We start from the raw sequence: 21,568 nt of genomic DNA, 5'->3' as shown, positions 1-21,568 counted from the left end.
TATGCTTTTCTTACAAATAAATGCTTATTCACTTGCTTTTCTTACATCATTGATCTGAAAGTTTCATGTTGCGGAATTTTATTTATTTGAATGAATGAATGAATGAAATCGTTTATTTCAGGCAACTAGTGGCCCATACATAAATACCTTAAAACTAGCATACATATTATAAAAATATAACTAAACACTAAAAAACACATTATGATTGCGATGTATTACGCAACCCCGCAGTGTCAGGGAACCGGCCGCGGAACCGCCGAAACTTGACACCCTTCGGCCAAAACTCCTCCTTGGTGAAGGTCGCTAGATGTTCAGTCGGAATGGTCACCACAAACGAATTAAAATTCGCATTGTGTCGAGATTCTAACTTCGCGACCCTCAGGATGAATCCGGTTTTTGCTTTCACATACTTTACTATATGAGCTTATTTATATGAGCCTAGTGTCCCACTGCTAGGCAAGGGCCTCCCTCCTCACTTTCCACGTATCCCGGTCTTGACCCGTCTCACACCAGTTCCTGTAAAGGCGTCAAGTCCATCTCGTCAATGGTCGAGATTTGCCGCGACCTCGGGTTCGGATATGACTGCATATATCCACAATATGCTTGTGTAAGAGAGGATACTAATTTTAATTTTTAACAAGCAGAAACGTCTGCGAACGATGCTATTAAGCTTAGAATAAATTTAAAAGTTGAAAAATTACTGTTTTGGCTGAGACTTGAACTCACGGCCACTGGATCAATACTCCAGCGCTCTGCCATCTGAGCCATCAAGACATCATCCATAGCCAGCGAATTCTTCTACCATATGGGTCAAGGGGATCCAAGCGATACATTAAGCGTTTTAAGATGATACTAATAATGTGTGTCCTATACATGTTACCTGCAACATGAACCGCTTGGCCTGCTCCCCGCTCAGGTTCCCATTGGCCGGGCCGAGGTTCCGGAAGTGCTCCGCAAACTTAGCGTGCTCATGTGGCTGTATCACCCACGGATCTCCCATTTTGCTGCGGCAAACACAAGGCAAATTACGTGTTTTGATCAATAAATTAGTATTTTATTTGAAAATGTTTACATGACCTTACGGACAGATCCAATGCGCCATGAAACTTAACATTGATATATACCAGACAGGTACATATTATATATATTATATTATTATTATTACCTCATTAGAAAAGCTTTCAAAACCTTGACACCAGAAATGATGTTAAAAATTTACAAAATGTACGTCAGACCCATACTGGAGTATGCTTTTCAAGCCTGGAGCCCTTACTTTGCCAAGGACATAGATATGCTGGAGAAGGTGCAACGGAGTTTCACGAAATTACCAAGGCAACTTAAGAACAAACCATATGAGGAGAGACTGAAGGAACTGAAGCTCACTACTCTTAAGCACCGCAGAGAACGTGGAGACCTAATAGAGACGTATAAAATACTCTCTGGGCACTATGACCTCAAGGATTTTCATGAAATGTTCAAGCGCAACAACAACACCCGTCTGAGAGGTCATCACTTAAAGTTAGAAAGGCATAAGTCCCACAGTAACCCATACAAACACTTTTTGAGCAACCGAGTAGTGAGGGCTTGGAACAAACTTCCTGAAGATGTGGTCTCAGCACAAAATGTGAACCAATTTAAGAATCAACTAGACAAGCACACCTATACATCTACTTGTCAATGACAACTATCAATGATTACTGGATACAGGCAATATCAGTTGTCACAACTGCCTGCCTGCTTATAGAATAATAATAATAAATAACAATCAGGTACAAACAAATAATTACAAATAATACAATTACAGATTACTATTCTATAATTACACTTTCACGGATGTAGGCCTCGCCAGGCGTGGCTCACTCCGCGATTTCGTCGCTTTGCTACAGGTAGCTAAAAGTACATCCGTTCCACACCAATTTTGGTGAATGGTGGCTAGCCATAAGCCGCGCGTGGCGCTGTCGCCACCTAGCGGCCATATCTGTGCTGATTGTAATAGACGCGTTTTGTTAGAGAGTGAGTCTTCTGTACCTAGTACTATTATTTATTCTGTGGCCTCGCATCCATCACCTCACAGAATCTCAGTAATTATAGTGAATGGAAGTAGGTATGAATGTATATTTCTTAGGTTATGTCAAATATTGATGAACGAGTCAATAATGTACCTACTCTTGTACCATTATTGTTGTGTTGTGTTGTTATACAATGTACTTACACCTACTACCAATAATGTGGTCTAGATAATGTTTTGACCGGGCTGCCGCGCGAGCCAATGTTCGATAGCTTGCCGCGCGATATGGAGACGGGGCTTAACATTACTGGACACATATTAGAACAACATTAAGAATGAGAAATTTTATTAAGTAATAATATAATGTACACATTAATAATTGAATGGGTTTGTCCCACTGTGTACTACATATCTGATAAAGTAAGATTTTCATGTCTCCACAAATAATGTGGCAAAAGATATTAGAGTAAAAAATGGTACATAAAGCTAACGAGCCTCTTACGCTGTAACCAATGCAAACAATGAGACATTCAAAGACATGTTCATTAAACAGGTGTTAAAAGATTTAGATAACGTACCTACAGTACTTTCCCTTATTACTTCGGCGGATGATATCGATTTCACAACACTTGTATAGTAATTACAGCGGTAATACTCACGTAGTACGTGTTGCCGAGGGTCTTTAGTGTTTCTAACGCCCCTTTTTCCTAATAAACGTAATTTATTTGGAAAAATACTAGGCAGGAAGTCTCCCGAATGTATTGATCGCAATGAAACTCATGAAACTGTCAAAATTGACAACCATGTACCGTTCAAAAATGGTGATTGGCGTAACGTTAAGTAGTGTGATTGCAAAAAAATAATTATTAATCTAATCTATGATTGAAAAAGATAGAGCTTTGAGTTGAGTTTTGTTTTATTCTTTTTTTGATAACTCTTTTTCACCTAGCACTATCACACTCATAAGGATGCAAAATAGGCAAAATACGAACAATAAAAAAACACATAGCAATTTCCGAACGTACCTGCGGTTGTGTTTAAATACCAAACTTTTTACTTTAACGCATCTTCATTGATTTGATTATTTAAATCAATGTGAAACCAAAATCACTAATATTTTTAACAATTATTTTGTATTAATAACTTAAGTTAAGCTGTAATGAAATAGGTAATCAAAAGTAAAGGTTTTAGTTTTTACCAGCATATACCAATAAAGAAACTCGGAACGTTTCTGTCAAAGTATTTTAAAAGTTTAAAACGTCACGTGTCACGTCATTTCATTATTTCACAGCTGTGCAAATCTGTAGTACACGCTTATTGTTTGTTTTTCCTTTTCCAAAAGCTCAAAAATGACGAAGGTCGCCGATAATCTCAATCCTCACGTATACGAGAAGGGTTCAGAGCGTCAGATAACGTCTACAGACCACGACGAGGACGTCGTTGACGAGATAGATGAGCGGGAAATCTTCGATATCATACGCAACATCAACGACCCTGAACATCCGTTGACGCTGGAAGACCTGAGGGTGTTGGAGGAGAAGAATATTACTGTGAATAATAAGGAAAACACTGTGCATGTTAATTTCACGCCCACGATACCGCACTGCAGTATGGCTACACTCATAGGTGAGAATAGAACATTTGATCCTTTATTACTCAAAATACGACGCAAAAGAAAGAGTTAGGTACTCAGCCCCAATTGCCTTTTGCTGTTCTGTTTGAAATTATTACTTGGACCAAGCTAACTTAGCATAGGGCTGCCATCCGTCCGGGTTTCCCCGGATTTGTCCTAGTTTGGAGGCCGTCCAGGAGGATGTCAAAAAGTGTCCACTTTTTTGAATGAAAAAAAGCGATGGTTTTTTTTATAATATTATCTTCGGACACGTACGTCTTACGGTGACTGCTTACCATCAGGCGGCCCGTATGCTTGTTTGCCACCTATGTGGTATAAAAAAAAAAAAAAAACGTCTGGGGAAAAAATGCTATTTACGCCAAATTATTATTTATTTATTTATAAAGCAGGCAGGCAGTTGAAATAACTGATAATGCCTGTATCCAGAGTCATCAACAGAGTTTTCCGTGTTGAGTAGAGTTTGCGTTGTGCTTATTTAATTTGTTCTTGAACTCATTGACACTTTGGGCCGATGCTACGTCTTCTGGGAGTTTGTTCCAAACTTTGACCACTCTGTTGCTAAAGAAGTGTCTATGAGGATTATTGTAGGACCTGCGAGAATGTCAACACACAACAAATGTCTGGGTTTTTTACGCCTGTCCGTGTTCGGCGAATTTAGAGATGGCAGCCCTAACTTAGCATGGCACTTGCAATGACAAAGTGGGCAATGTTGTCATTAATTTCAAATTTTTACGAAAATACGACGTTTATCCTCTACCCGCCCAGAGACCTATAAAAAGGTCTCCTGTTCCATTCTAATCTGAACTTTGTGTTGACAAAATAAAATTTAATTTTGCTTGGCATGGTTTGACATATGGGCAGCTAGAGGTTATAATGACCCATCCTCACTTTTATCTGTTCAAGTTTGTGTAACGTTTGCTTAGACAGACTACGCATAAATGTAAATGTACAGCTATAAAAATTTAATTCCTCTTGCCTAAGCAGTGTTTAACTCTACCTAACACTGTTCCAGGCCTATCAATCCGAGTCCAGCTTCTCCGAGCACTCCCAAGCCGGTTCAAAGTGACGGTAACCGTCACAGAGGGTACACATGCTTCCGAACATGCGGTGAACAAGCAGTTAGCGGACAAGGAGCGTGTCGCTGCTGCTCTGGAGAACAATAATCTTGTGCAGATTATTAATCAGTGTGTATCACCGTTGTCATTATAGATTTAAGATCACAGGTCTACCATTTTTACCAACCGTCGTCGAATATTATTTAAATTTTATGAAACTGTATAAGTAGCTAGGACTGAGAGCCTTACGGCCACTTGCACCGTCCCACTAACCCAGGGTTTACCGGTTAATATGGAGTTACCAAGGTTACTAGTACAATTTGACACTGGGTTAACGGTTTAACCGCTTAACCCCGGGTTAGTAGAATGGTGCAAGTGGCGCTTAGGAGGATATAGGTCATTCTGTACAACTTTTATTATGGGCCAACCATAAAATTGTACTGCTCGTTTTTTTTTTTGAGATTTTGGGGACCTATTTTCACCTTGCAGAATATGGCTAAACTCTAAGGAAACCTCCTGTAGGTTTATGTAAATGAAAGTCTCATTTTTATTTTATAATATAATAATTTTATTTAGTAAGTGTAATAAAACTGTTAATGTATATAAATAAAAAATGCTTAGCTTAAATTATATGGTTTTTATTTAGAGTTGGCTGCCATGGCTTCATTCTTCAGGTCTTCGTATGATGTTTGGTTCTGTGAACAACACAAATGTTAAAAATGGAATATTATCTCAAGTCAATGAAAGTTAATATTACTACACTACTGTCCTCTTTAATTTATGGAACTTAATTTAAAAAACCGGCCTAGTACGAGTCGGACTCGGGCACGAAGGGTTCCGTACCATTAAAAAAAACGCGTTTGTTGTATGGAAACCCCACTCAAGATAGCCGACTCCACGGTGCGGTCCAGTCTTAAGAACCATAGGAGCATTCCATGAAATTGTCTACCGTTTGTCCCGTACAAACGCGAATTTTCTGAAGATTTGCAAGTATAAGAGTTTCCTTTTCTATGACAAATGGTTAAAAATATGCACAGAAAAATAATCACCTGCTTTAAATGCAGAAAAAAAAGTCGCGACACAGGAAATAAAACGCGTTTGTACGAGACAGCCTGTGGAATGCTCCAAAATACATCCCACACATTGTCCTGCCAACTAAGAAAAAGCTGAAGACTTGCTCCTCGCCCTGTAAAGCTGGCCATACACACTAGGGTATGCCTGCACAGTTTTACCTGTACAGTTAAACTGCACAGGTAAACCCTAGCTGGGTGGAGCACACACACGGCAGCGGTAAACCTGCACAAACTCTCAGTTGTGTAGCCATGGCACCGTCGTCAGCTGTGCTTGATGTTGACGCAGCACTATATATTAACGTTATTGTTTTTAATTATAAAGCGCAAGAAAGACAAAAAATAACGAATAATAAAAGTTGTTCAATATGAGTATGACCTACATTATCCACACCTCGGAGTATGGTCAGACATATGGTACCAAATCACCATGTATTATACTTCAAGTCTAAAAAAATAATACTTACAAGAATAAAAAACATGTTTTATCATCAGGGGAATTAGGCAGGGCTCTGATTTATAAAGTTAATTTAACTCAACTAGCGTTTCATTCCGCTTACGAGACCGCGATCAACTGAGGCCTGCGCAGGCGAACGCCACACACGCTCAGTTTTAACTGTACAGTTCAAGAGCACACAGGTAAAAAATATCTATTTTCATATTCGCGCAGGTCAACTGTGCAGTCGTAGAAAACTGCACAGTCGAATGCCACACACGCTCCTTTTTACCTGCGCAGTTGAACTGTACAGGTAAAACTGCGCAGGCGTACCCTAGTGTGTATGGCCAGCTTAACGGTCTCTCCTGTACCTAGTTGTGTCACTACCCTAGTCTGTTATGCCACATGATATACTTACGTCCCACATATCGTCCTCCCAGCTGGGGAAGATGTTCTTGAAGACCTTCGGCTCCGCCCCCTGCTTGACGGTCACTACGATAGCCGAGTCCACGGTGCGGTCCAATCCGTCGTCCGCTATGTATTCCTGTGCAAAATACATTAATAATAACAGACATTTTCTTTGAACTTTTAAGATCGGTTTTCCTAGGATAGCGTCTCCATACCATAGAGAAAAAATACATAGATTGCTCACTCCATACATCAGTTTTAGTACCAAAAAGACTATTAGCATCTAGCATCGAGTAGCGGAACTATCAACTGCTACTTGACAATAGATGTAGCACCGACCGGAAAGTCTTATGCTGTTGAGATAAGACTTTCCGGTCGGTGCAACATCTATTGTCAAGTAGCAGTACTGATAGTTCCGCTTCTCGATGCTAGATGTAGACACTGAAATTAATAGTCTAACTGATGTATGGAGTGAGCACTCTTGTCTTATTATATTTCTCTATGTCCATACTAAATAATACGGCTAAATATGGATGTCGTAGTATTTGTATGGAGACGGCCGCTATATGACGGCACCGCTTTCGGAGGAAACCAAAGCTTTAGCCACTCAATAGGGACGGTGCGCGTTGGAGGGTCTGCCATCTTGTGGCCTGAAACATATGTGCATATGCATTGCCAAAGCAAGTGCTACCATCTACCGTTCTCGTCGGTATGTTTCACTGTGCATCCATCTTGTAGGCTACATCGGGAGCATAAACGACACATTTACGCCTCGCGCCAAAAATTTGACGGCTCCTGTGCTGCCCCCTATAGTTCATGCACGGGGCCTATAGCACTTTTTATTTTTCTAAACGGGCATGAAATTTAGTGAAAATTCCCCGTGGCTAGCGAAGATTGCCTTTTTTCCGACAGGTACCTACGAGTACTCTCGGGAAAGAGCTATTTAGACGACAAGCTTATTGTCCCTCCGGTTGTTTCTGGTTGGTCTGATTGTTCATATAGCTTTACATGGCGACCACGACTTGGTTACGCCATTACTTTAGAGTGGGAGCAAAGATAACTGCAATCTCTGCATGGCTTTTGCAATGTCATAGTCATAGTGTGGCAATGTCATAGTTTATGTAAAATTTCAATGAAAATGCGTTTATAGAATGGAATAAGTAGATTCGTAAACACACAGACGATACACATAAACTAAATACTCGCTCTCGCTTACTTTGTTCTATTCAAATCAGTGCAATAGCTCAGACGGTGTCTAAACTAGGTTAGATCACTACATAGTATAAAATAAAACAAAGTCGCTTCCCGCTGTCTGTCTGTCTGTCTGTATGTATGCTTAGATGTTTAAAACTACGCAACGGATTTTGATGCGGTCTTTCTTAATAGATAGAGTAATTCAAGAGGAAGGTTTATGTATAATTTGTTAACCCGTGCGAAGCTGGGGCGGGTCGCTAGTTATAGATAATATCTGGGTGACCGAGCTTCGCTCGGAAAACATATAATAACTCGGAAATGCGCGTTTTCCCGGAGATAAGACCTAGCTAGATCAATTTTTCGCCCCCGAAAACCCCCATATAGCAAATTTCATCGAAATCGTTAGAGCCGTTTCCGAGATCCCCGAAATATATATATATATATATATATATAAATAAATAAATAAATAAACAAGAATTGCTCGTTTAAAGGTATTAGATAGATAGATAGGTATAAATCAGATGAACTTACCTCTATAATTTGACCCCTGGCAGACTTGACGCGCTCAGGGATGTTTTTGCCCTGCCACAGATACAACTCTTCTCCCGTGTCCAGAACGTACACTCCGTCGTCAGAAAGATCCTGGAAAAAGTTTTATTCACGATTTTATATCAGTTATCAGATGCAATATGGGGCATTATCTATGAAAAGGGACCTTATTGTCGCACAGCGTCGTGCGGCATTGTATTTATATCGGAGCATCGTTAATAATGCCGTAAGCGCCATCTACAATAAGGTCCCTTTTCATAGATAACGTCACATATGGACTACAATGATACAGAGTGTGAAGCGCCAGCATAAACTTAATCAAATTATGAAGATTATTACGGCACTTTCACACGCCTATTCACTTCCAAGGTCCAACCTGATCCATACAACACTGACCTCTTGCTTATAGTCCAGGGGCAACTCTTCAAACTTGATCTTCCCGGTGACAGACACACTGACAGTGGTCAAAGTGGGTGGTGACGTTACACGCCTGTTCACTTCCAATGTCCAACCTGAAGCGTCTTCCTTCTCTTCTGCTATTCCTCCTAAAGAAGAAAAAAATATTTAAAAAAGAAAAAACGGTATAAGCCGTATCCAGACGAGCTGGGCAAATCGACCGATTTGATCAGGAAAATAATTGGCGCCAATCTCATCTAGCGTCCACACGTACACAATTTAATCACCAATTTGCATTTCATAGATACTAACTTCGAAAATTATCAGTTTTGTGTCCGCACCTGCTGATTTGATCGGGGAATCAAATAGACGTTTGCGTCCGCACGGCCTGATTCGATCGGTCAATTTCATCAGATTGGCGAAAAATTGTCTTGTCTGGACTCCACTATTACTGTACTTAAATGTACTGGCAACATTTTTATGTACTTTTTGGTTTGACAACACTAAAATTTTGTTTCTTTTCAGCCATCTTTGAATTGACTATACTATATTATTTAATCAGTTTTTAATTGACGCTAGCATATATTTCCCGATTTCTTAAACGCTGCTGTTTTTCTCCCTTTAAACGCCACGCCGTTAGTGCGCGGCACGCCATCGTGAACCTTGTCGGAATGCACGAAGGTTGATATTAGGCTATAGCCTGTTCACGCCAACTAAAGGGCTAAACAACCTTACCTAGAGCATCCCAGAACTGGCCAGGTTCTTCGCCCTGCTCCACCTCCTGGCATTCTTTACCATCAGCAAGCTTCTGCGCGCAGCTGGACCCGTATTCACGCTCTAAGGGCAATGCGTCCTGAAAAAAGCATTTTGGCTTTACTTTGTATTTTAGCTTTGCTTACTTAGATAATGTTAAAAGAGCTCTAAAGCCGCTCACGTACGTTTTCATTCATTCATTCATTTATTCCTTTATAAAACATAGTTTTACACGTCAGGTACATTTCATATTTACAACTATTTATATCTAAATGAAGGCGGTTAGTTACATAACAACACAACAGTCTACAGGTAGGTATATAATATTAAGTTGGTTAAGAAGTCACAGTCAGAGTTGGTTGGTTTTCGGTACACTAAAGCGATTCAACACCTTATTTAATTCAGTAACTGACGACAGGAACGCAGATAAAGGGAGCGTGCGTGAACTGTAGGGGACAGCACATCCGTTGGATTTTTGGCGCTAGTTGTAAGGTGTATTCGGGTATTTCCGAATGAACGAATAGTGGCGGATAATTCCGAAAGCTGACTCTTACTACAACAGAATATGAGTGATTTTGTAATGATTTTCGGGCTTACTCGATTTCCGGAATTACCCGAATAAACCTTAATTGTCAAGTTTAATGCTACCGATGTAGCCCACATTGCAGAACCGACTATACACAAGAAAACGTACGAGAACGGTAGATGGCAGCATTTTCTTTGGCAATTGTATGTTTATGTTTCCGATTCAGGCCACAAGATGGCAGACTCCAACGCGCACGTTGATATTTTTTCGTATTTATTGCTGCATTTCTGAAGGCCTACCGCGAACCACGTTCGACGTGTTGCCTCCCTGTCACACTTACGTACGAATTTACAAGTGCGACAAAGAGGCAACACGTCGAACGTGGTTCGCGGTAGGCCCTCAGGCTGTTGCAAAGTTGCAAAATTAAATTAATGTGTTGAAGCGTTTAAGTTTACATATTCCTCATGTGACTCAAACTAGTACTTACTCAAGAAAACGTAAAACACCTCACCTTTCCATACCAGCAGTAGACCACATCAGGCGTCTCTAACACAAAAACACCATCGTCTTGAAACGTGTCGGAACTTTCGGAGACTTGTATGAATCTCGTGTCCACCCCTTCTGTCGTTCCTTGCGCCTGAAACCGACAAAACTCTATGTCAACTGTGTGGGATACTGGGATATGATCTAAATAATTTAGGTATATGCGGAAACGTAAGCGCCTGTCAAAAAATAATAGCAATTTTACGTGCGTGTATGTAACAGTGTTGACACTGTTGACAGGCGCTTACGATTCCGCGTATGAATGAAAAAATGAATATATTATAATATAACTACTAAAAGGTTACATTACATTAAACGAAGGAACGGAATAAAATTTAAATCAAGAACCTAAAAATAAGAATAGAATAAGGTAAACATTAACTAAGCAATCATTTTACAATCTACCAAAAACAAAGAAAGCGAAGTTGTAATGTGTGGGGGTGCATGTATGTGTACGTGTGACTGTTATGTGTATAGTTTAAAATGGCTATGTGGTAATGAATATTGCCTCACCCTGAAAAGCCGAACGAATGCGTCTTCTTCAGAGCTGGTCTTGTTACAGGAGTTGACAGGTGCATAGTCCACATCTTTACCTCCGTAGAAAATGCTTAAATTGCCTGAAATACGTGAAACAATTAATAGAAATATAATTAGGTACACTTTAAAACACCCAGGGAGGCATTAACCTGGTTTACTGAGCGCGACGGGGGACGTTGTTTATAAGGTGTATATCGACTATCACTATGCCCGTCACTTTCGCACTTATATACTTGTTAGAACGTGACAGGCATGGTGATAAACGATAAAAATGCGACCGTGCTACTAGGGCTGATTGGCATCGACCGATGACAGATAAATGTTCTTACCATGGAATATGCTTAAGAAATGTTTTGGTTCCTTCCCATGAGGTACTTTCACTACCGTGACTGTTTCGTCCATCTGAAAAAAAAGCGTATGTTTATTATTATCATGCCGCGATCAGAAAGGGATTAGAAATAACAGATTTCCATACACTTACGTCAAAGTCAATATGGATTGACAACTATCTCAATCCCTTTCTAATCGCGATTCAGTAATACTAATACTCGATAAAAATCAGTTTGTCACTGACATAAACGCCGTCGAGAACGTAATTTACTTTCTATACATCTCGCTCGCACTCGCATATTAGTGCAAACGGGATGTATAGAAAGTAAATTTACGTTCTCGACGGCGTTTATGTCAGTGTCAAACTGATGGTAACCGTACAGGTTCACATCTGATGCCTCACATTGTGAGACCTCACACCAAAATGAAACTGACCCCCCCTGCATAGAGCCTTTGTTTGCAAAGGGGGTCAACTATCTCTGCATTTGACTGTACGTGACTTCAACTCTAGTGCAGATACCTATACTAGATGTAAGTAATACCTAAGCGTCACTTGCACCATCCCACTAGCCCGGGGTTAACCCGTTAACCCAGTGTCAAATTGTACTGGTAACCAGTTACTCCAGGGTCTCCAGGTTTAACCAGTTAACCCCGGATAAGTAAATGGTGCAAGTTGCCCTAACTGGCGCAGTCGGTAGGTTTTCTTCTTTATAACTGTACTAGCGACCCGCCCCGGCTTCGCACGGGTTAACAAATTATACATAAACCTTCCTCTTGAATCACTCTATCTATTAAAAGAAACCGCATCAAAATCCGTTCCGTAGTTTTAAAGATCTAAGCATACATACAGACAGACAGACAGCGGGAAGCGACTTTGTTTTGTACTATGTAGTGATGGTTCTTACCTCGACCTCTAAGTCCGTGGCCAGTTCACGCGCAGCTTTTTTGTCATCAATCGACGCATCTTTACCCTAAAATGGAAAATAATACATGAAGACAGAGGTAACAACAGGCGGTCTTATCGCTAAAGAGCGACTTCTTCCAGACAACCTTTAGGTAGTGGAGAAATGATAATATTAATTAAACTATTTAGGAGACCGAAGAGCTGGCGGCTACCTCGCACAACGTATCAGCATTGCGATACAGCGAGGAAATGTCGCCAGCATCCTTGGTACAATGCCTCAAGGGCCTATTTTAGATTTAAGCTAGTTTTTAGTTTCTTTTAGTAATACCACTGTATATATGTCGGCGGCCGATCGTAAGATCAGACAGATTGTAATGTTCCTGTGTAATGTTTTGACGATAGTGACATTAAACCAATATTTTTTAATAAATAGCTTAATTACTTTACTTAAGTTTATTTAGAGACCATACTTTTATATCCGCAACGCAGGCTTCGTCAGGTAAACACAAACTTACAATCAGCTACAGGCATCGTCACAAAAAACTACAGCGATAAAATCCACAACAGGCTTCGTCAACTCACTTACTCTAAAAATACACATTAATAACAAAAAAAAAAAAAAAATGTATGTATAGGTAGGATAGGTTCGTTAGGTTGCTTTAGATGCCCGAAGGGCAAACTGCCCAGAAATAGGAGCCCCGCGTAGCGGGGCTCCGTCGACTCAGGTAACGGGTCAAAGACTTTCACGTTTCACGATATGCCTAGGAATTTCACGATATGCCTGATCTTACGATCGGCCGCCGACATATATATCTTGTTTGTAAATAAAAGTATTATTGTTTAGGAGGTGCAAACAACTAAATTGATTTTTTCATGTGTTTTATAGACTTACAATCCACCAGTAGATGACGTATGCTCCGTCGCTCTCCTCGTTGCACTGGTACTTGACGACGTAACACTCTGAGCTGTACAGAGCTGGGGATTCGGCCATCTTCTCGGTTACATCCTCTTGCTCACACCCTGATAGCCTGGTGACAAAAAACAACTTTACTTTTTTACGCAGGGGCATGAATTTTAACTGGATCAGGCATGAGGGGTGGGAGAAATGACTGCCGTATAGTCTTATGCATCTTTCAGTAGGAGTAGCAGCGAAAGCGCTATTATTGTTTGTCCTTGTCACAGTCTCACATTTTTTATTCCCCACCATAAATTAGTATGGATTATGGTGGGCAACAAATAAATTCGACCAATCATATTGTCGCATTGCCTATGTTTTGTCCCTCACGAACGCACGCGTATACCACGGTATCTATTAGGAATTAGGATCCTAACCATCTATGCATGTCACACTTTGTAATTTCAAATGTGAGCATTTCTCAAAATAATTTGTACATCTCGATCACATCTTAGATTTCTATAAAAATTGGTATGCTGGTAAAGTACATGAAGCTGAACAATTTCCACCATATTTCCCAAAATGTCCAAGAAAGTTTGTATGAAACATTCCTTTTTTGTTACCAAATGTGTAAGGAAATCTGGTAACAAAAAAGGATGTTTCATACAAACTTTCTTGGACATTTTGGGAAATATGGTGGAAATTTTTATAGAAGTCTAAGATGTGATCGAAATGTACAAATTATTTGAGAAATGCTCATGTCATTCAGAGTAGCTTGGTACGACTCAACATATTTTATTTGAATAATTAGTTTGTATCAACTGTACCAAGTAAAATTATTTTATCTACACTACAGTTTTCATACCTAAATACGGCTTCCAGACTACCAGCCCCTAGATCGGGCATGTAGCCTCGCGCGGCTGCGCTTTTGCCGATCAGCTTGGCTGTGGCGGCTGATTCTTCGGCGTCTCCGGAATAGTAGCCAGCATCTGCAAGTGTCGATATTTTTTTTATCAAAAACTTCTAATTAATGATTAAAATCTTCAATATTAGTGCGATAGAGACAGATAGCGTTTCGTTTCGTTTATCTGCGAACGATTGTCATCTTGGCTTTCCCCCAGTTATTTTTAAACTTTTGGACGCCAATGACCGATATATCCGCACCATATGTTCAACGCCAAAGACCGATTAAACGGTCACAGACCACAGAGCAATATAGACCTACAGTGCATATGCATAAAGTTCAATTTCAGTTTTGACACTTCGGTGACGTGGCGTCAGCGTGACAGCTTTCGTGTTTGACACGGCGTCGAAAAGGCTAAGCGTAAGCGTCATTGTAGACCTTTGGAGCAATTTCACTACAAATATGACCACGATCAGATGACGACTAGGTATTATATGTATGACAATTTCTTACCGAATTCGGAGACGTAACTCCGTACGGACGAGTATCCCGTGCCGACGGTCTCCCAGTTGTTGAAGAACTGTCTGAAAGTGGAACTCTCAGCGCCCTCTGTCACCCTGGTCACTGGCAACTGAATGTTAACAATATTATTAGGATATGTTAAAACAAAATACATTTTAATAGTCCATACTTATATATAAAATAATATTTCGGGAAAATCAGAAAAAGTTAGCACTATTAGTTATGAATGTTATGATATATATGTATAAGAATGTATATATAGTTGCTAAGTGTAAGGCCTATGTGGACGCTCTTGTTGGGCGTGCAGCGGGGCGGGGCGTGCGGCGTGCATGTTAAACAAATGCGCACGTATAGGAGCGGCCTTAGTGCACGCTGCTCGCATCACGCGTGAGCCCGCAGCCACGCTGCACGCCGTGCCGAGCGAGCGTCCACTCAGCCCTTACACTAAATCAAATCAAACCTTACCCAAGAAGGGTATCCCTTGATCTCCAAATACTTCTGAGCGACGTCGTGGTAGTTCTTCTTGGCGTCGGCATCCACGTCGCTGCCCAGCCACAGGAACACGCCGGAACAGGGCGTGTCCAGGATGAAGATCGCCTAAATAATGGTTTTTTGTCAAATAATCATTTTTGATACAAGCTTTTATTGCTGATTGTACTTTTCTTTCAACAGATAACTAAATACTCATGAGACAATTCTAACACATGGTGTATGGGTTTTGACAGGGTATTACCTAACTGAAAGGCTACTTCTGTTAAGGATGACTCACGTTAGACCGGGCCGTGTCCGGGCCGGAGCTTCCGGCGCTTACTTTCGGTTATCACGTGATGCTTTCCATAGAAAACGAAGCTCCGGAAGCTCCGGCCCGGACACGGCCCGGTCTAACGTGAGTCATCCTTTATTGTATGCTCTAAGTACGGGTACTTTCTACGGTCAGAGGTCCGTCCCAGCAGAAAGTACCCGGCGGTAGGATAATACTAATAACCCCCGATGCTTTGAACTCCTCGGTTTGAATAACTCACGTCGGAAGTAAGGTGTTTCTGCTTGTAAGGCCTGTTGACGGCCACCAGCTCCAGCTCGTCTCCTGTCAGAACCTTGTACAGGGACACCGTCGTGCCGTCCCGGGTGTAGCTCTGAAAGTAACACAGGAAATTAATAAGTTGCAAGTGCTCTTTTGATTCTAATAGGAGAAAAAAAGTGTCCCAAGATTTCCATACATTTTTCGATCTTTCCATTCCGAAACCGCTATACAATACAAAGTCTATGAAAAAATGTTAATGGAATGGGAAATAAACCTTGGGACACTTTTTTCTCCTATTACGATAGAAAGAGCTCGTGATTCTGAGTAGAAATAACATATAAATTCACAAATAAAAAAAAAGTGTAGGGGACAACTTTAAACAATTTGTAGCTTCTTCCTTACCCACTGTTTACTGGTTTGTTGTCTTTGTTTCGAACTGAGTTTTGTTAAATATAGGTAGTTAACTTATTTATAGATTAATAAAGTACCTAGTAAAATTTTATTACACAAATAAAGTTTCTTTCACATTGTGTGGTTTAGAATATATGTAATTACATATTCTTTTACGCAACTGTAAAGTAGTCAAATTATATTTAGTTAAGTTGGTATTAACCAAACATAAGTTATAGTATTTATTTATTTTTAAGTTTTAGTTAAGAGCTTTGTAAGTGAGTACGCATGCACTCGCTATACTTACTGATTATTTATATTTAGTTCTGCTGTAATTAAGTTTCTCTGTAGTGAAATGTATAATTTCTTTGAGAAAAATAAAGTTCTATAAACCTAAATAAAATGGCCCAAATGCAAAAGGTACCTCCTCAGCAGAGTCGTCAGCAATGTCCTCCTTGGACCCGGAGCCGAGGGTCTCGAAGAACAGCGCCACATCTTCGTCTGAAGAGAACTCGTCTGAAAACGAAACATTCAATTGTTTTTAGAGTTCATGGGAGATTTGTTTAAACTTTTTTGATCAATCTGGCAACATGTTTGACAAGGCACCAGAGTATGCCTATGTGGAATGACGATGATGATGACTAAATAAAACTACCCTATGTCCTTCCCCGGGCTTCAAATTATCAGCACATCGGATCAGCGGTTTAAGCATGAATAGGTAACAGGCAGACAGAGAGACAGAGTTCACATTTCTAATATCAGTAGGGTTTACTCCCCACAGCGGTGGCGCAATGTCATCGCCAAAGATTTAAACTCCTGAGAGTTAGCGGAAACCGATGTCCAGGATCGAGCAAAGTGGAAGGAGAAAAGCAGGAAAGCGGACCCCGTCACAGTACGGGACATACGATAGGATGATGATGAGTAGGGATTACTTCCAAAACTTGCCAATGATTTCGATGGTGGCCCGTCCGTTGTGATAGTCATCCCGCAGACTGTTAGCCACACTGATGATCTTCCGTCTCTGCGTGGCCTTGGCGCCCTCCGGCATCAGCACGAAGATGTCGTGCTCGTTCTCCAGAATGAAGCACTGGTCTTTGGTTAGAGAGGAGGCTTCTGTTGGAACCTGTCACCGTCAACGATAGAATATTTGTTTTAGGGGGCAAAATGGTTTCTCTCGTGCTAATATTGATACCCGAGCAAGCGAAACATTCCAAAAATGGACCACGAGTGTAGCGAGTGGTTCGAAAAGTGAAATCCTGAGCGTTGCGAGGATTTGAAGGTCGGCAGGTGTTCACCACACCATTGATTAGTGTTCAGTGCGAGTTCATACATTTGCTACTAAATGCAAGTAGCAAATGTATGAATTCGAAACATAACTACCTACATAATTATTATGTAACTCAATATGCAAAAAAGTATAATTTTCTCAATCTGCTTCCCAAGTAAATTAATCGATTAAACTATTTGATTATCACGCCGATAAAACAAATCAGTTTTCAGAGAATTTTATCAATAATTTTACTGATTATCTTTAATACTTCCATTAATCACAAATAGCATAATTATAATTTGATACACAGCTGACAGATTTAGTATTGTAGGCCCATGATTTGATATTTTGTTGCTTTTCATTCCTGCATGCATTTGCAATGGCAGGAATTCAGCTGGCCAAAACCCTCTCATACAATCACAAAAGGCCTGGGAGTCTAGGCAAAATAATCCTACATCGACAAACGCCAAATGAAAGTACTTGGATAATTATGTAGTTGGTCATAATGAAATACTTACTTTGACTATGGAGCCAACTCCGAAAACAAAAATCAAACTATTAAGCTAGTTTTTAATTTCTTTTAGTAATACACTGTATATATCTTGTTTGTAAATAAATGATTTTTCACACGTAAAAAAAAAAAAAAAAAAAAAACTATTATCTCATACCTTCATTTCGGCGAATATATCATTACATACGTCAATGATTTCAATGGAACAGCAGATTTTTTTTTGCGATTTTGTGTCATCCCTATTAAAAGTTTACAGTATAACATTCATATTCATTCACCCCTCAGAGTATATGGTCAGATCCCCTATATATTGATTTAAATCAACATCAACATAGAAAGTGATTAGCAAATGTAAGGGTGAAAAAACATCCCATCTCATACCATCGGATGTCGTGAATGTTGTGTGTAGGCAAAGTGTCAACCCTAGCGTACAAGTGAATAATCAAGATCAAGTGCGGGTAGTTCGCAAAACCCGCGCAGCAAGATGTTGATACAATTCCTCGCCAGTCTGCCTGTGACCATGAACGTAGCGTCACGTTCGAAACATCAGGCTATAAATAAAAGTAAGTCTTACGCGATTAAGTCCCATGGTAGTTATAAAAGTAGAACCCCTATACTTATAGGCTGACGATGAGCTATCTCTGACCTCTTCAATCCTCATGTTGTCGCAGCCAGAAAGTCGGAGTAATCGCTTCTCAGCGCCAGCGTTCGTTTCAACCTCATTGAAGCCGGACTCATTCCCGCCCTCCAGGTATCTGATTGCTGGAAATAAGACGGAAATGTGAAAACGCAGGTTATTAGATACTTTTATATGTATACTAGCGACCCGCCCCGGCTTCGCACGGGTTAACAAATTATACATAAACCTTCCTCTTGAATCACTTTATCTATTAAAAAACCGCATCAAAATCCGTTGCGTAGTTTTAAAGATCTAAGCATACATACAGCCAGACAGACAGGGAAGCGACTTTATTTTATACTATGTAGTGAAGATAGAGCATGCGTGTTTCACAAGGAACTAGAATAGGTATTAACTATAGATGTCTGACTAGAACCAAATGCCACTCAACATGAAGTAATCAACAATATTTCAATATCTTTTATTTCGTAAGCTGATACGTGAAATAAAAGATAAATTAATTGAAACAAGCGAAGTAGAAATTTTAAAAAACCACTGGCGGTAGCGGAAACCGAGATACTTACATGCTGAAGGTGCGATTAATCTAACGAACGTGCTTCAGAGACGATCATAGGGCCTTAAGACAAGAGCGTGCAAAGAACTGCCCTGTCACATTACCACATTAGAAATGTATGCTCATCCAGACAAACAAAGAGTATAAGGTACCTAGTGGTACCTATTGCGAATGTATCCAGTGAATAGCTTGACAAGCGCAGTCAATCGACTTGGACACATCTTAAGACTTTTATCGATGAGGCTCATGTGCCTTGTCATCTTGCGCCACGTGTGAGGCCTGAGTGGACGTTCATGTTGTGCGTGCAGCGGGGCGGGGCGTGCGGTGTGCATGTTAAACAAATGCAAGCGTATAGGAGCGGCCTGAGTGCACGCTGATCACATCACACGTGAGCCCACAGCCACGCTGCACGTCCCGCCGAACGCTCCGCTTCGAGCGTCCACTCAGGTCTTACACTTAGTTGCCTGAAGATAAATGATAAAAGTCTCACCAGGTTGGAAATACCCCAGGAACTGTCCAGTCTCGTGGCCCTGGACCTCGCGGTGGTGGACGGCCCGTCCGCCCAGCATGTCGTCCAGGGTCACGGTCCAGATGGCTGCAGAGCCCTTCTTGTCCTGGGTCGTCTTGGAACCTAGCCAGAAGTGAGCGTCGTAAGAGAGCGCGGATTGATCGTCACCTGTCGTCTAAATCAGAAATAAAGTAAGTAAGACATGTCGTTTACAGCATGGCGAGGGGAAGTACGATTTCGTACAACTATTTCTCTTTTATAAGGGGATATATAGAAGTTCGCTACATCTTTACTGTCTTATTAGGTATACCTAATAAGACAGTAAAGATGTAGCGAACTTCTTTGATTCGCTTACCTCCGCCTGCGGACGCAGGCCGGTAAGCCAATTTTGATTACTGGGTGTCAACCTACTGACTTATATATTATTCTTGTGTTTAGCGAATAAAATGTGATTCGTTTTTAACTATCGAAGATTTATTATTTAATTTCTCAATAATAGTGTCCCACAAAGATGACTTCCTTTTTAGGCTTCCGTACCAAAAAGGTACAAAAGGGACCCTTATGGTACGACTCTGTCCGTCCGTCTGTCTGTCACATCGCTAAATATCTCGAGAACCATTTATTTCGATATTAAACTTTCGTGACATTGCAGTCGTTTCGTTGCAGTCGCCGCGAGCACTCGAGCCTGAGGAAGGACCCCTGAAGGGCCCGAAATATGTCGCCAATAGCGACTAAAAATTAAAGTGAGTGAAACCGTTATCGTCTAAACAGTTTAACCATTTATTTATTTCTAAGCATTATTTTCAGTATAGGTAGTGTCAATACAAGTACCTACCAAGGACAATAATCAAGGTAGGTATATAAATTAAATGAAAACCAACTCACCTTCAACACGATGTACGAGTCTCCATTGTAAAATTTTCCATACTTTTTCTTGTCTATGGGGACAGGCTCGAATTTCTAGAATCAATAAAACATTTTAGATAAGAATCATTTCATAAGGAAGGAATAAAACTAATCGCATATTAAAATAATCATAATCATTCGTAATCATAATTTGGGGTGTTCATAAATTACGTCATCTATTTTTGACGATTATTGACCCCCCCTTAAAATCATCCAAAAACCATGCTCCGAATGACCCCCCCCCCTACCCTATTTGAAATGACGTAATTTATGAATAGCCCCTTTATAGAAATTCGAAAAAAAAAACGTGTATGGTCCACTTTTATGTAAAAATGCCCTAATAGGCATGATAATTACTAAAATGCACACTTAATAAAATGGCACTAGAAAACAAAATGGTACCGCCATCTTCTTTAGCTATAAAATTTACAGCTAGATATATACATATATACTTATTACTTACAATTATTTGCACTAGTTTATGTGTAGGCTGTTTACGTTTAGAAACCCTTGATCCACATCCCTTAATACAGCCATTCTCAAAGTGTGTTCCGCGGAACCCTAGGGTTCCGCAACACCCCTGCAGGGGTTCCGCAAGAATTTAGAACAATTTAGAATAATAAAATAAGCATAATTATTATGCTTATTAATAAAAAACTACACTTCTAAAAACTATTGTTTTATTGTAGGGTTCCATCAAGTATTTCGCTTTCCAAAAGGGTTCCGTCAAAAAAAAAGATTGAGAACCGCTGCCTTAATATATTAAATAATGAAAACCACCACCACCAAATAAAACTCAATTTACTATTTTTAAAGATAAAATAGACTTTAAATACTTACCTCTATGGTCCATATTTCAATCCCAGCCGCTGCTCCAGCCTCAACGAATGCCGGATGATCCATTGTACAATAAAAAGTAAACAAACACTACCAAAGTCACTCGAACACTAACGCAAATACCTAAGTATAACGTAAACGTAAAACAATTGAAAATCACAGGCTATCTACAAGTCACTACTAACGCTGAACAAAGGCTCTCAAACTTTGAAGTGAACAATAAAACAGTTGAGTGCTTTAAATGCAATCGCCTTGAATGATGTTAGGAT

The 21,568-nt window shown here is 40.2% G+C and overlaps 4 protein-coding genes across 4 annotated transcripts in view; 2 read left to right on the top strand and 2 right to left on the bottom strand.

Annotated features, from left to right (window-relative positions):
- The window catches only part of LOC134660236 (intersectin-2), a 33,303-nt gene extending 30,518 nt beyond the window's left edge, over positions 1 to 2,785 (bottom strand). Inside the window, exons 1-2 of the mRNA XM_063515981.1 lie at positions 2,668 to 2,785; positions 881 to 1,004 (exon numbers count right to left, since the gene is read on the bottom strand). Coding sequence (XP_063372051.1) covers positions 881 to 1,000 — 120 coding nt within the window. The 5' untranslated portion in view covers positions 1,001 to 1,004; positions 2,668 to 2,785. The remainder of the gene's footprint in view (positions 1 to 880; positions 1,005 to 2,667) is intronic.
- On the top strand, positions 1,223 to 1,681 carry LOC134660049 (uncharacterized). Its single transcript, XM_063515750.1, has one exon. The coding sequence runs from the start codon at positions 1,223 to 1,225 to the stop codon at positions 1,679 to 1,681; it is 459 nt and encodes a 152-aa protein (XP_063371820.1).
- Positions 2,786 to 3,325: 540 nt separating the features above from the next.
- LOC134660320 (MIP18 family protein galla-2) lies at positions 3,326 to 4,876 on the top strand. Its single transcript, XM_063516068.1, has 2 exons — positions 3,326 to 3,634; positions 4,654 to 4,876. The coding sequence occupies exons 1-2, from the start codon at positions 3,358 to 3,360 to the stop codon at positions 4,848 to 4,850; spliced, it is 474 nt and encodes a 157-aa protein (XP_063372138.1). The 5' UTR covers positions 3,326 to 3,357; the 3' UTR covers positions 4,851 to 4,876.
- Positions 4,877 to 5,254: 378 nt separating this feature from the next.
- Positions 5,255 to 21,389, bottom strand: LOC134660239 (gelsolin, cytoplasmic-like). The gene is made up of 20 exons (XM_063515984.1): positions 21,303 to 21,389; positions 20,442 to 20,516; positions 19,539 to 19,731; positions 18,502 to 18,617; positions 17,020 to 17,197; positions 16,499 to 16,590; positions 15,686 to 15,796; positions 15,129 to 15,260; positions 14,655 to 14,772; positions 14,103 to 14,226; positions 13,235 to 13,370; positions 12,344 to 12,409; positions 11,438 to 11,510; positions 11,085 to 11,188; positions 10,540 to 10,665; positions 9,485 to 9,602; positions 8,750 to 8,898; positions 8,336 to 8,446; positions 6,621 to 6,746; positions 5,255 to 5,391 (listed from the first exon to the last, which is right to left on the bottom strand). Exons 1-20 carry the CDS (start codon positions 21,363 to 21,365, stop codon positions 5,335 to 5,337), a joined length of 2,268 nt encoding a protein of 755 aa, XP_063372054.1. The 5' UTR covers positions 21,366 to 21,389; the 3' UTR covers positions 5,255 to 5,334.
- Between the last annotated feature and the right edge of the window lie 179 nt (positions 21,390 to 21,568).

This window comes from Cydia amplana, chromosome 26 (assembly GCF_948474715.1).
Source record: "Cydia amplana chromosome 26, ilCydAmpl1.1, whole genome shotgun sequence".
Lineage (NCBI taxonomy): Eukaryota > Metazoa > Arthropoda > Insecta > Lepidoptera > Tortricidae > Cydia > Cydia amplana.
Note: the sequence above shows the minus strand (reverse complement) of the source record. Positions and strands in the feature narration are given on the sequence as shown.